Source organism: Notolabrus celidotus, chromosome 3, assembly GCF_009762535.1.
Source record: "Notolabrus celidotus isolate fNotCel1 chromosome 3, fNotCel1.pri, whole genome shotgun sequence".
NCBI lineage: Eukaryota > Metazoa > Chordata > Actinopteri > Labriformes > Labridae > Notolabrus > Notolabrus celidotus.
Genome location: NC_048274.1, coordinates 28625042 through 28637307, shown reverse-complemented (window position 1 = coordinate 28637307; position 12266 = coordinate 28625042). Strand labels below are relative to the sequence as shown.

The 12266-nt window shown below is 38.9% G+C and overlaps 1 protein-coding gene across 1 annotated transcript in view; it reads right to left on the bottom strand.

Moving 5' to 3' along the window:
• The window catches only part of nptnb (neuroplastin b), a 29396-nt gene that overhangs the window by 1321 nt on the left and 15809 nt on the right, over positions 1–12266 (bottom strand). The window contains 6 exon segments of the mRNA XM_034679937.1: positions 39–59; positions 4197–4470; positions 4649–4701; positions 4704–4781; positions 7952–8046; positions 9881–10055. Of these exon segments, the coding sequence (XP_034535828.1) occupies positions 39–59; positions 4197–4470; positions 4649–4701; positions 4704–4781; positions 7952–8046; positions 9881–10055 (696 nt within the window).

Sequence of the window (12266 nt, the reverse complement as noted above, 5' to 3'; positions counted from 1 at the left end):
TTAAATGTAAGAATACAAATAGGTGAGTATGTACTTACATTGGTCCAATGGTTCATCATCTTTTGGCATGAGAAGAAAAAGAGGACAGAAGTAGAACACAGAGGCGTTAGATTAACACTCAAGTTTCATGTTTCAGACATTTAGTCTAAAAGAATGTCTTTTATTTGATGACATTTTCTACACCTTTGTCCCAGGTGGCCTATTCTTTAACTACTAGAGATGGGTTTTGATATTTGTCAGTGAAACATTAATATTTTGTGATTATGCAGCTGAAAGCACAGATTGCCCTTGAATACTGGTGCAGCATAGTCGTGCACTAGTGGGAAGCGCTGACATCACAGACATGGGAGTCAGCTGCTGAGCAGCTTTATATGCACAGGCTTTGTGTCTGATAAACAGACACTGAAGGAACACAGTGAGCAAACATTGCAGGGTGAATTTAGTGCAATAAAAATGTATATGAAACATAAAGTCTCCCTGAGATGTGATTAAAACCTCATCAGGAAAACACAGCTACATTTTCCTGGAAGTGGTCAGTAGTGTTTATTGTATTAGAAGGCATGAAATGTTAAAAAAAGAACATGTGGTAGGGTCTCAATGTAACCACATCTTTACGCCTTGCGTTGTAACTTAACCTCCCATGCCAGCTGATTCTCATGGGCTTTCTATTCATTTCAGACTGAGCATATGTGTAGGAGGGTTACAGATGGCTCACTTAAAGCCATCATTTAATTACACTCAGTAATTTCATAATAGCTTCGCCTGAGCCTGTACTTGGGTGTGATACTGTGACTGACATGGCATAGAAACATGAGTCTCTAAAATGCTCTCTCCTAATATCTAGACATTATATAAATTTCTGAAGCCCACAGTCGTTAATGTCTATTTTATTAAAAGCTAATTAAAATCTACAGTTAATAATAATAATGCACATTTTTCACGATAGTTTTCTAAGAGGGACCTCAGTATGCACTTGCCATTTTCTCAACATTAAAATAGAGCAATGTCAACACCATTACGATGTTACAGTAAGAAACACTGAAGGAGAGAGACTGGTGAATAGTTGCAGTGAGTGACAGTTAGTTCAAGAATCAACAGCCTTGGGGTTGACATGGTGGTTGGTGTTTTGCATAAAGATGAAAATGTGTCAACCAGTAAGTAACGGTCACAGTGAGGTATTTTACATGCAGTATAAGTCTAAGATTAGCAGCATAGCAGCATTCCCTGGCATTATATGGAGTAGATTATGGCAATAAATAATAATGTTACACAAAAAAAATGGGTCTGTGATCATTTGTAGGAGGAACATCTGTCAGCGTATACCAGTGTTTCACACCTTATATCTAAACAACCACATACTGTTTGTGCTATGATGGCCTTGAAATCACATAACAGATAACAGACTTTTTACTATGTGGGGGTTGACAGTTGATGATAATCATAGTATTGTATTACATCTGATGTCACTGTTTTTTAGTAAGCTGTTTATGTAACTTAAAAATACAGTACACGGTTTCAGTTCTTTGAGCTTACAATGTGTGCTATTACATGAAATGAGCTTTATTCAGCTGAGGAACACACAACAAAATCAGTCATTTTAGCATCTGGTTTTTTGAAAACACTGGATAGAAATGTCAGTCGCTGCCTCAGAGCCCTTGGCTGTGAAGAATAGAAGTGTTTCAAATAGCTAAGCCGTCAAGAGACCAAATTCATAATGCACGCAGACAGGGGCAAAGACCGCTGGGAATTCGGGATGCTAAAAGGAGATTTTAGAGAGGCTGAGCATCGTGAGCAGGGAGTCCTCATTCCTGATTTGAATGGCATAAACATGGCAAATATAATCCAACTTAATCGCTTCATTTTTCCGGTAGATGAAACCAAACGACGAGGCCGTCCATGCACAGAGCTTACTTGAGTTGATTCGTTTGTGTGCACGTGTGTTTCAGTAGGAGCGTGTGTGTTTGTGCTGAAGCTTTTGTCAAAATGTTGTACGTCTATTGTTTTATAACTTAGAAGGTTATTGACTATTTCATCACATCACAATGATTTTGTTCCATGCACTTCTGTTGCTTTGATAAAAACCCAATACATTCATACTACTATTTAGGTATAAAGAGATAACAATGGATCAGTGTGAAGAATTTTCTACTTTTAAATACTGGTTAGTATTTAATAGAAAACTTTTAACTTAACAAATGGGTTTGGTAGCCATACAAATATTTTTTATCATCAGTTATAATGTTGATATCATGTAATTGCACTTATGTGTAATTCATTCACTTGAAACCAGTCAATTCCTCATTTGATGTATTTATAGTTCAGTAGCTCTGAGATATTTGTGTATGCTGAATTTCGGAAAGAAAGCAGGGGACTGAAACTGTTTGCATCTGTTGAACCCCTGAAGTCTCAAACAGGTCTGTGTACCTTACTGTTTTCATATTTGACTGAGTAAATGTTTTCCTCTTGGACTAGGTAAATGAAGTGCAGGATGTACCCTGAAGCTCTATTTATTTACTCTGTGTATATTATGGCGTACAGCAGTTTCCCACCAGGAGTAATTCATTCATTGTCAGCAGGGTGTCTGTTGTGGTTTTGTGTCTTGCGTGTGTTCACATTATATCCCAAATGAAAAGGAGACAAAGGCACACGAGTAGAGGTCAGACAAAACCTTTCGTGATTGCTGGAAATGCCTTTGGGCTTTGTAGACATTTTGATCTTGTCACATTCTTATCTTGCCATTTCAACCGCCATTTGAAGGGCCTTTTATTTTGTTTTATAGGAAGGAATGCTAGACAAACAAAAACGTAGTATGTTGAAATACAATATAAAAATACCGGCAAAATGTCAATACAGGAAATTGATTCAGGATTTAAGAAATGTATTTAATTGTCCTTTTCTTTTCATACATATAGTATGACACCTCAGCAATTCTGATCTGAACACATGCAATAACATAAAGTTAATGTTATTGCATGTGTTCAGATCAGAATTGCTGAGGTGTAACTTTTGGTGTACCTTTGGAAGAATTTCCAAAATTATTTTATTTTATTTATTTTATTTTTGGATACTAACAGTAAAGTAGATCTGTCATGCTACTACTGTATCATCAGACTACAGGTTTCCCTTCATTCTGTAGTTAAAATGTAAAACATGGGTCTTACTGTATTTCAGATTGATACTGAATCATTAATCTTACTTTAATTCATCATTTTTAATTATCTTTTGGTATTTCCATTTTTTTTGTGGGTGAACATTAATTGTTTTCCTTTTAGTGTTTTATTATCTTATTAATTACCTCCAATTTATCTTATTCTCCCTTTTGCTATCTTGACTTTAAACACTTTAATCTTACCTCCAGTGTTTCCTCATCCTCACAAATTTATGATAGTCATGATTGGTGTCCTGCATTTCTTTTTAGAATTGTATTTCAGCCCATTACAGAATAAAATAAAAATAAACTGGGTGTATTCAGCAAGCAAGGACATCATCATCTGCCAAATAGGTGTAAAACTGAATGAAAGCATGCTGGTAGTTTTAATTAAAACATAAAGAAGTCAAATTAACTGTAAATCAAATTTCATCAGTTGTCTGTTTTTGCCTAATATTCTGCCAATGTATTCAAAGTAGATAATTTGGTCTAAATACATTCCTTTTTAAAATTTGGATTAGATAAAACGCAGAGTCTCAAATCAATTCATACCACCTGTGACAACATGTTGAATATTATGGGTCAAGCTAATCGATTAAATGGCCGTAATTTTCAGTGTCAATATTTCAGCAAAGATCGTAATGTTTCTGAATGACTCGTGGAAACATACAAACTGACGAAAAGATAAAACAATCTCCAGAATCATGCAGGATCTCTCACTTACCACCCGTTAAGATAATGTTTGCCATTTGGAAAGAAGGGAGGAGTGAAAAGAATAGTAACTAATCAAGTTATGTAGTCGGCTACAGGCTGCAGCTTGATACCCCCACATGTTTATTAAGTCTTCTCCAAACACAGAAACAAATGTGCTGCTCCCATTGCCATTAGAACAGCACACAAGTTGGTTAGTTGTTTGCAGAAAGCTTCACAAAAACTTTAACACCTGAAAGGTTTGAATTGCATGACATAAATTTAATCATTAACAGTGAAATCTTTACTCATTAGTTCTAAGTTCCTTCTAATAGTAACAGTCAAAATGTTTGCTCACCATCGATGAAGTCGTCTGGCTTCTTGCGTTTCTCGTACACAACGATGATGACTACTAGGATTAATATTTCTGCAAGCACACCCAGGAAAGGCCAAAGTGGTGCAAGGTTGCTGCGCACTCGTAGTATAGTGGTCTCAGCAGTGTTTCCAATCACGTTACTAGCATTACATTGGTATACTCCAGGGTCTGTTTTTATATCCAGGTTTATTATGTTGAGCTCTGTGTAGTTGTCTCTGTTGGTGATGAAAAAGCGTCCAGTGGAGTTGTCAATTTCCTGAAACAAAATGATCATTCTGCAAAGTTAATTACATTGAAAACATGTTGAGGCTGCTTCAATAAGAGCAGATGTATAGCATGAGCTCCACTGTGCCGAGATATCTATCTGCCTTTCTAGCTTTCTGTCTCATAGTTCTATATATCCATTTGTAAACCTTGGGTGTATTTACTCGTACCGTATAGGATGTGCCGTCTGCTTTACGCCATGTCCAGGTGGGATGTGGGTACCAACAGACTTGCAGTACATCATTGCATCTTCTCCTTCGTTTTTATTTTCACTCCGCTTGTGGCCAGTGACATCAGGTTTTGCTGGACAGGTGAAATAAAATAATAAATAAAGTCGATCATTAGCTGAGTTGGTAGAAGTAAGACCCACAAAGGACTGGGGTAACTCCTAACAGATGGCATGAATAAGGCAAGCATGATTGGCTATTCTGACTATAGTAATAGTACGTTATATTCAGATGTCTGAGAGGAGTGTAATTAAGAGCCTCTATAGAAGGCTTGATTCACTGAAGCTGCTTGGTTTTCTTTGAATTTCCCATCACTTTGAGAAAAAGCTGCGTTAACAAGCTCTTTTCAGACTTTTTCAAAATTTGAATGCATCACAATTCATCATTAAGTTTCAGTGGCATCAGAACTCTATTTAGTGTCTCACACAAAGCTCACTGGATTTGTTTTGTTTCAAATTTCCTACATTTTCAGTCTAGACCCTTCTTCACTTACTTAGCAGTCATCTCATGTTTTCCTTTTTCAGTCTCGTTCAATAAAAGCTAAAACACGACAGATGGGGGATTTAGCTTGTATTAAAGAGGGGTTTCTGTTGTGCTTATTATTTTGCACCAATTTTTTTTGTTTTTTTTTTGACTACAGCTCCAAAAACGTTGGTGTGCTGTTAAAACTTCATGAGGCTTGTAACTTTGGAGTGATGTTTTTAGAAGAAAAGGTATTTTTTTGGTACTAGATAAAGATTATTGGTTTTATTGGTTTACAGTAGATTTCTGTTTGGCTGAGATTAGAGAAAAATAATCCATTTCAAGCCTCCACCATGTCTGAACACAGACTTGCACAAATGTAGGCGTGGACTAGTGGAGGACAGTTCTTAATAAAACAGCTCTTTTTTAGCTCTTTGGATTTGTAGTTATTGTTTTGGCATGTCCCCCCACCCCCCATCCCCGCCACCCCACCACCACAATTACCATCAAACCCCAGAGAAGCATACTAATACTCTGGAAGAGATAAAGCATTTCAGTACAATACATAATGAGGTCATGAAAGAGGGGGGATCAGTATGTTATTTGAGCTTCCAGATGTTCCCATTCAAAATAATTCCACAGTGAATTCCACAAAAGAGATTTTGAGCGAAGAAAGGGAGTGAGAATTGACCCTGATTAATGAAAAAAGTGACAGTGAAAAATGAACTCAAAGGTTATGAGTTAAATAAATTCAGCTGTATGCCATGGAGCACTGCAACAGATGCCAAGTCAAACTGATCCATCAATTGAACAGAGTTGTTCCCAAAGGTGAGACAGGCACGCTGTGTAACTGTGCACAGCATCAAGAAGATAACAGTTCCTTCTTTTCCCGCTAATCCTCAAAATTACAATAATTCCTTCCATGCAATTAAGCAGGATAAGGTGGAGGCCTGGGGTGAGCATTTTTCAGCTGCGCAAGGATAATGGAGCTGGAGGGGTCTGAGCCCTTTGATGACATCACCCTGCTCTAATTATGGTGCACACGTGCTCTCTGAGCGGGGCGTGGCCAAGCTCGTTTGTGCTTATCAAGACTGTATTATGCCAGTGACTGACAGCGCAGAGGCAGCCCTCAGAGGGGTGCTAAAACAGGCGGAAACCTTCATTTCAATCTCCCAACTACTCTTACAATGATCACTAATCCCACTGTGCTAGACAGAGGTGAGGTGACACATGAGTGTGAGAGGAACGTGTGAGAGGAGGAGCAAGGTCAAAGCTGCCAGAGAGAGAAGAAAAGCGCTGATTAAGATGACATGAGATGTAAAAGACATTAAGTGCCATATTTTATATACAGCCACATGTTTGGATTTCGATGAATGTTGTTAAATGTACAAAGCATAAAATTAAATTATCGGTGCGCATATTAAACATTGTCTTAGAGAAATGGACATGACACTCCCTAACATTAGAGAAAAATTGGGCACCAAATATGTATCTGTGGTAAGCTTAGTATCACAGACAATAAAGTCCACTGCCTGCCACAGAGATGGCGGGGACTGGATTCAGAGCCTTAATCCTACAACATCACAGAACCCTCCATCTGTTGCCTCTGAGCCGAGTCCTGCAAGGATGAGTGTGCCAAGGACACTGTAGGCGAGGGATCTCAGTGAACTGCTGCCAGAAGCGCATTGCAAAGCTGGCTAGTATAACAGTGGGCTCGCTACCTGGGTCAAAAAAAGATCCCTGACACCTTTAAAATAGTTTAAAAAATGACATTAGCTTTCAAGAACTGAAGAAAATGTTTAGGTCCACCAGTGGTTCCCAATTTTGACATCAAACATTCTGTTGCTTTAATTTTTAAGACAATATTTAATGTAGGCTTTTTTAAAGGACAAAACCATGCATCATCAGTTTAGTTAAAAGACTGACTTCTTTCTCCAGGGGACAGAGGGCAAGCGCCAACAGTCACAGGCCTGCAGTCTAGTGATGGCTAGGACACTTCAGTTTGAATGGCGATGAGTCCCATCATCTCACAATCCAGTGAAAGCATTGCACACACGGTCATCACCCATGTTATGCAATCAGGCAGTGCTTTAAGACAGCCAGGGAATAAGAGGCAGGGCATGCTCAGTATGCACCGCAGCCATGCCACAGCAAATTGGCTTAAGCACTACAAACGGGCAAGCTTCTCTTGAACAGGGTTTCACTTGCCCTTGTCAGAGAAGATTCCTTATTCAAGTGGATGCCTTCCCTGTCAGCTTGAATGAAACCAACACAGTACATCTTTGGTCAGATTTTTGAGCCATAGATAATTCTTGTGAACTCTCTACTTAAATCATGATTCTTCTCAGAAATATAAAACTCTTTACAGCCTTACATTGTCAATTGTATCCTTGTTTGAAAGGGTTTAATGATGCTCCTAGTGAGCTTAATGTTTGCACGTTTTGGTGAACACGTGCAGTGCTTGTCTATTTTACTAGACTGTTGTCTCAGTGAAAGCCAAGAGTGACAACAGCCCCCGGATTGCCCTGTCATCACTGCTGCACTGGATGATCTCAACATCTTTGTCAACAAGGACTCTCTTCACACAGCTTTGGGTGGTTAACTTTTCCAGGATACCTTTATCCCTCCATCTCCCAAGAGGGAACCACACATGACACTGTTAAGTCTCAAACTGAGGCTGTCGCTTTTTAATGGATTCATCTAAAAAGAAACAACAATAACAACAGCATTTGTTCCCATCTTGTAGGAAAGGTTAATTTAGAACAGATTTCAAATGAAACTTACCTTTTACTTCAATTGTTGCATTTGCATTTGGTGCCATGGTAAACGTGTAAACACACATGTATTCCCCAGAGTCATCTGCCCGTGGTTTAGTGATTCTGCAAAAAAACAATAAAAACACCAACTTATTCCAAAACTCTAAATTACCAGTCACTTACAGTGAAAGTACTCAAGTAAATAAAGTCAACTAATTTCAGTTTAACTCTAGTAATTACTTTCGACTACAGCAGTGAAGGCTTGAGGGGCATTCAAGGCCATGGGAGACAAACGCTGGCATAATGTTGTTATATTACGGAACAGCAGCTCTGGATTCTGCAGGAAAGGGCACCACAGGCATTTTAGCTGTAATCTTCAGAGTATCACTGATGTAATGTGACAAGGAAGTGACCAATTGGTCTTATCTTGTGGCGAGGGAGAGTCTGTGGTATGTCTACGGGGGTGACAGTAACTTTGTGCTCCAATGCTTATACTGTGTGACAGCAGGAACTAACGACTAGTTGATACCTTAGGCTATGGCCATTCTTTTTCTAATTGGGTGCATAGGTATATTTCTATTCTTGGCTTTAGGCAGAGAAGTGCTGTGTCATTTTTTTTGGAAATCAAATGGCCGGAGAAGCGAGTAGTTGCCTTAGCGTTAATCCCAATATATGGGGGTTAGGAGATGTTTAAAATGAACAGCAAATTCAGCATCACAATTAAAGAGCACTGCATCATACATACTCTGAAATCACAGAGTATCCTGACATGATACAATACTTGATGCATGACCCACTTTAACAGTAATATCATGATACAGCTATTCTGCAATGCACAAACTGCAAGATAATCAAAAAATGACGCATCATGATATTTGATCAGAATACAAAACACCCATTAAAGGGAAAAGGGAAAGATTAAAGTCAGCGTCGCTATGAAGAGTTAATGAGTAGCGACACGGTGAGTCAAATTGTAAGGGAAATCTGTTGAGAGAGGGTTTTATTTTTAAAAATATAGATATTTGGCACAAACAATATGATAATTATATTACATAATTCAGGGTGACATTATATAGCCAGATGAATACTTTTTCAACTTCTAAAAAGGCAGGCAGCTTTAAAACACACAATAGTGGCTAGTAAACCTAGCAACTTAGCATAATGAAATTTGCCTCACAAGTAGACTTGTCTTATGTCCTGTATTGGCAATTTGTACTTCCTAACACAAAACCTATGTTTTCTAAGTATTGCATTTTACTGTAAATCAAGTGTTCGTGTGATTGGGAGCACAACCCTAAAGTAAACCTAAAGTAAAAAACCTGCTGTCAGACTTTAAAAATGTTATTTATTAAAGCTAGGGTTGGTAGTCACAGAAAACTAGCATGAATTTGAATGTAGCATTTCCTCAGCACTCCGTCTAACCCCTCCCCCCCCTCCCATTGGAGCTCCTCCAAAACGACGCCCCGGCTCATTGGTTGGTGTTTTCCCAGGTTTACTCCAGCTCTTTTTTAAGAACACATTATGTATTGATTGCCATCGGGATATAAAGATCATTTTAACCAGTATTACAATAAGTGTATCTTAATCTGACTACCAATCCAAGCTTTAATAGCTGGAAGATGACTCGAGTAAGTGCTGCTTTGATGTCTCTCCCACGTGAATGGAAAAATGCACATAAGAAGTATATTGATGACTTTTTGGAGTATACAAAATGTAGGCAGCACTATGGTCTGACTTTATCTCAGTCTAGTCACAGTCATATTTTCTTGTGGTAATAACTCCAGACCTCCTTTGAACATTTCTTATAAAACCGCTTCTATTTATATGAAAATTTTAGATACATTTGAGCTCAATTCTCAATCAGTCTCCACTGATGGAATTTTGTGTCTGCATTGACCTCCTTCCCAGATTATGTTCTACTTACTGCATAGAAGCAAAGCCACCTGTATATTGTCACCTGTATATCGTGTGCCTCAGCTCTGTCCGTGTGTTGGGGATCTCCTGTCCGTTCTTCATCCAGAAGCTTTCCTTGTGCGGAGTGTGAGCAGTGGTGAGGTTACACTGCAGGATGACTGGCTTGCTAGAGCTGTCCGCTGACAGGATGATCTGATCAGAGGCATTGATCTTTGGTTCTGGAAGACAGAGACAGTCAAACCTGATCACAGAACGGGGGGCTCAATGCTGTCTAAATGCTTCCTCCCTTGTTGTAATAGCTATGGGCTGTATGCTGCTTTTATACACCCTGTGTGGGAGGATGTCGAGGAAGACATAAATGAAACAACCAATAGATAAAAAGCACATTAAGTACATGAGGCAGCTCGAGTGCCTTGTTTTAGTGTATGAGTAGGAATTTGAATGGCTACAATCAGTTACAATAATTTGACGATAAATGCTTAATTTTCCAGCTGAATGTCAGTATACACTTAAAAATATATAAGCATTAGAAGCCTGAGTAAAACCTCTACCAAAACATGCATTTTATATCAAATAGGTGATATGTAATCATATTTAATTTGATTATCTCTGTGCTCCTGAGGTACATTCACACTGTGTTCATAAGGATATTTGACAGAGGATAAACTACAGATGATTACATCAGTTATTTGAATGTTCAGCAGTAACAGGAAAATGGATGGGCTCTCACATCCAAGCTTCCTTGTAAATGTCATCAGAATACTGAAGTAAAAAAAGCCATGTACTTAAAGACCTGAAGATTTATATGACACCCAACAGTCTTTTGACATTTTACATTACTGTTGAGTGACTGCCTGAATTACTTCAGCCACTAAAATGCTAAATCCACTGGCTACTGCACAATACCAAGGTCCATTTCTCAAGGACGTTTGGGGAAGCAGGAGGTGTCATCTGAGAGTGAGGCGCCCTTTGCTCTGCCTTGAGTTGTGAGCAGGAAGGCCTCTCTGCCCTGCCCCCCTCTCCCTCCCCCTCTCCCTCTTCTTCTCCTCCTCCTCCTCCTCCTCCAGGGCGGGCCAACCATGGCAACGATAGAGCCCCCGAGGGGAGGAGCAGAGAGGAGACGCATCATAATCCTACTACTGGCTGCTACAAGGCCACTAGGAAAGCAAAAGGGAGGCAAGGGAAAAGCAGGGTTGCTGACGCTGAATGGGACTATATTTTTGCATTGATGGCACCTCCTCCTTGCACTTTTGTATACTCAGTAGCTAAAGGGATATCTCTCCCTTCCCCCTGACATCTCTCTCTCCCCCACTAAGCAGAACTACATGTACTATTAATAGTATCTTTGAGACATGCATACCCACACAACATGAGGTACATAAATTAACATTTAGCTAACACGGCACAGTGGTCCACGGGCAATTTAACCAGAAGGTTGTTTGTAGGACACCTTGTCACACCTAAAATGTGGTCATTGCTAAATAATGTATTACCGGATCAGAGTGTAACCAGATATAAATCTGTTCTAAATGACACAAGATGTAGTGAAACCTTATCACCAATTTTCTATTACTGGTGCGCTAATACGATGATGTAGTACGAATGTTACCCCGTCCAATTCTCTGTCAGATAGTATTGTTAAGGGGGTATTTCATTATAAGCATAAATATGTTTTTTCATCTTTACATCATCTGGTTCTTATTAGAGTGCCAGTTTTGTTTTTGTTAAGCTGCATGCTGCTTCACTTTGCCAAGACGTATTAAATCAATTAAGCTAAGTAGCTGAGACATACTAACCAACCTGGCAGGGTCTTTATTCAGGGAGAATTATATACTTTTGAAGGCAAGGCAAGACTAAAACAAGGATATTGTTGCACAATACAATAGAAAAGGTGGAGCACCCCTCAGCCATGTCTCTGGAATAAAACAGTGGAGCTCCTGAGCACAAGCTGAATTATTTTGAATCATGCATTTTTTAAAAATGATTTGCAGTTTGAAATAATAATTGCAGAATGAACAACACTCTTTTGTAGTACATTACAATGCAAATAGCTGATCTGAAACATACTGTTTTGACCGAAAGTGGCACAAAAGTGCTCTCAGCTTTTTGCTTTTAAGTGTATGGTTATCTGTACTCATGATCCATTGAGATCTATGTAATTACTTTAAGTGATGCTATATGCAAAATATATGTATTTAGGTATGAAACACTCACCAATTGTAGGCCTGAAAAGTGGCTGAGGAGTTGCTGGTTATACTTTCACAGAGAAACCAGCTGTGTTTAGCTCCAATTCCTGTTGGCCTCAATGAATTCCAAAGGCAGAGAGTGTTTCATGTGTGATAAAGCTGAACATAATCCACACAGGCACCTTGGAAACTACTCATATAACATAATTTACTACTTTGATGTCCATTTGTATGTTCAGTGAC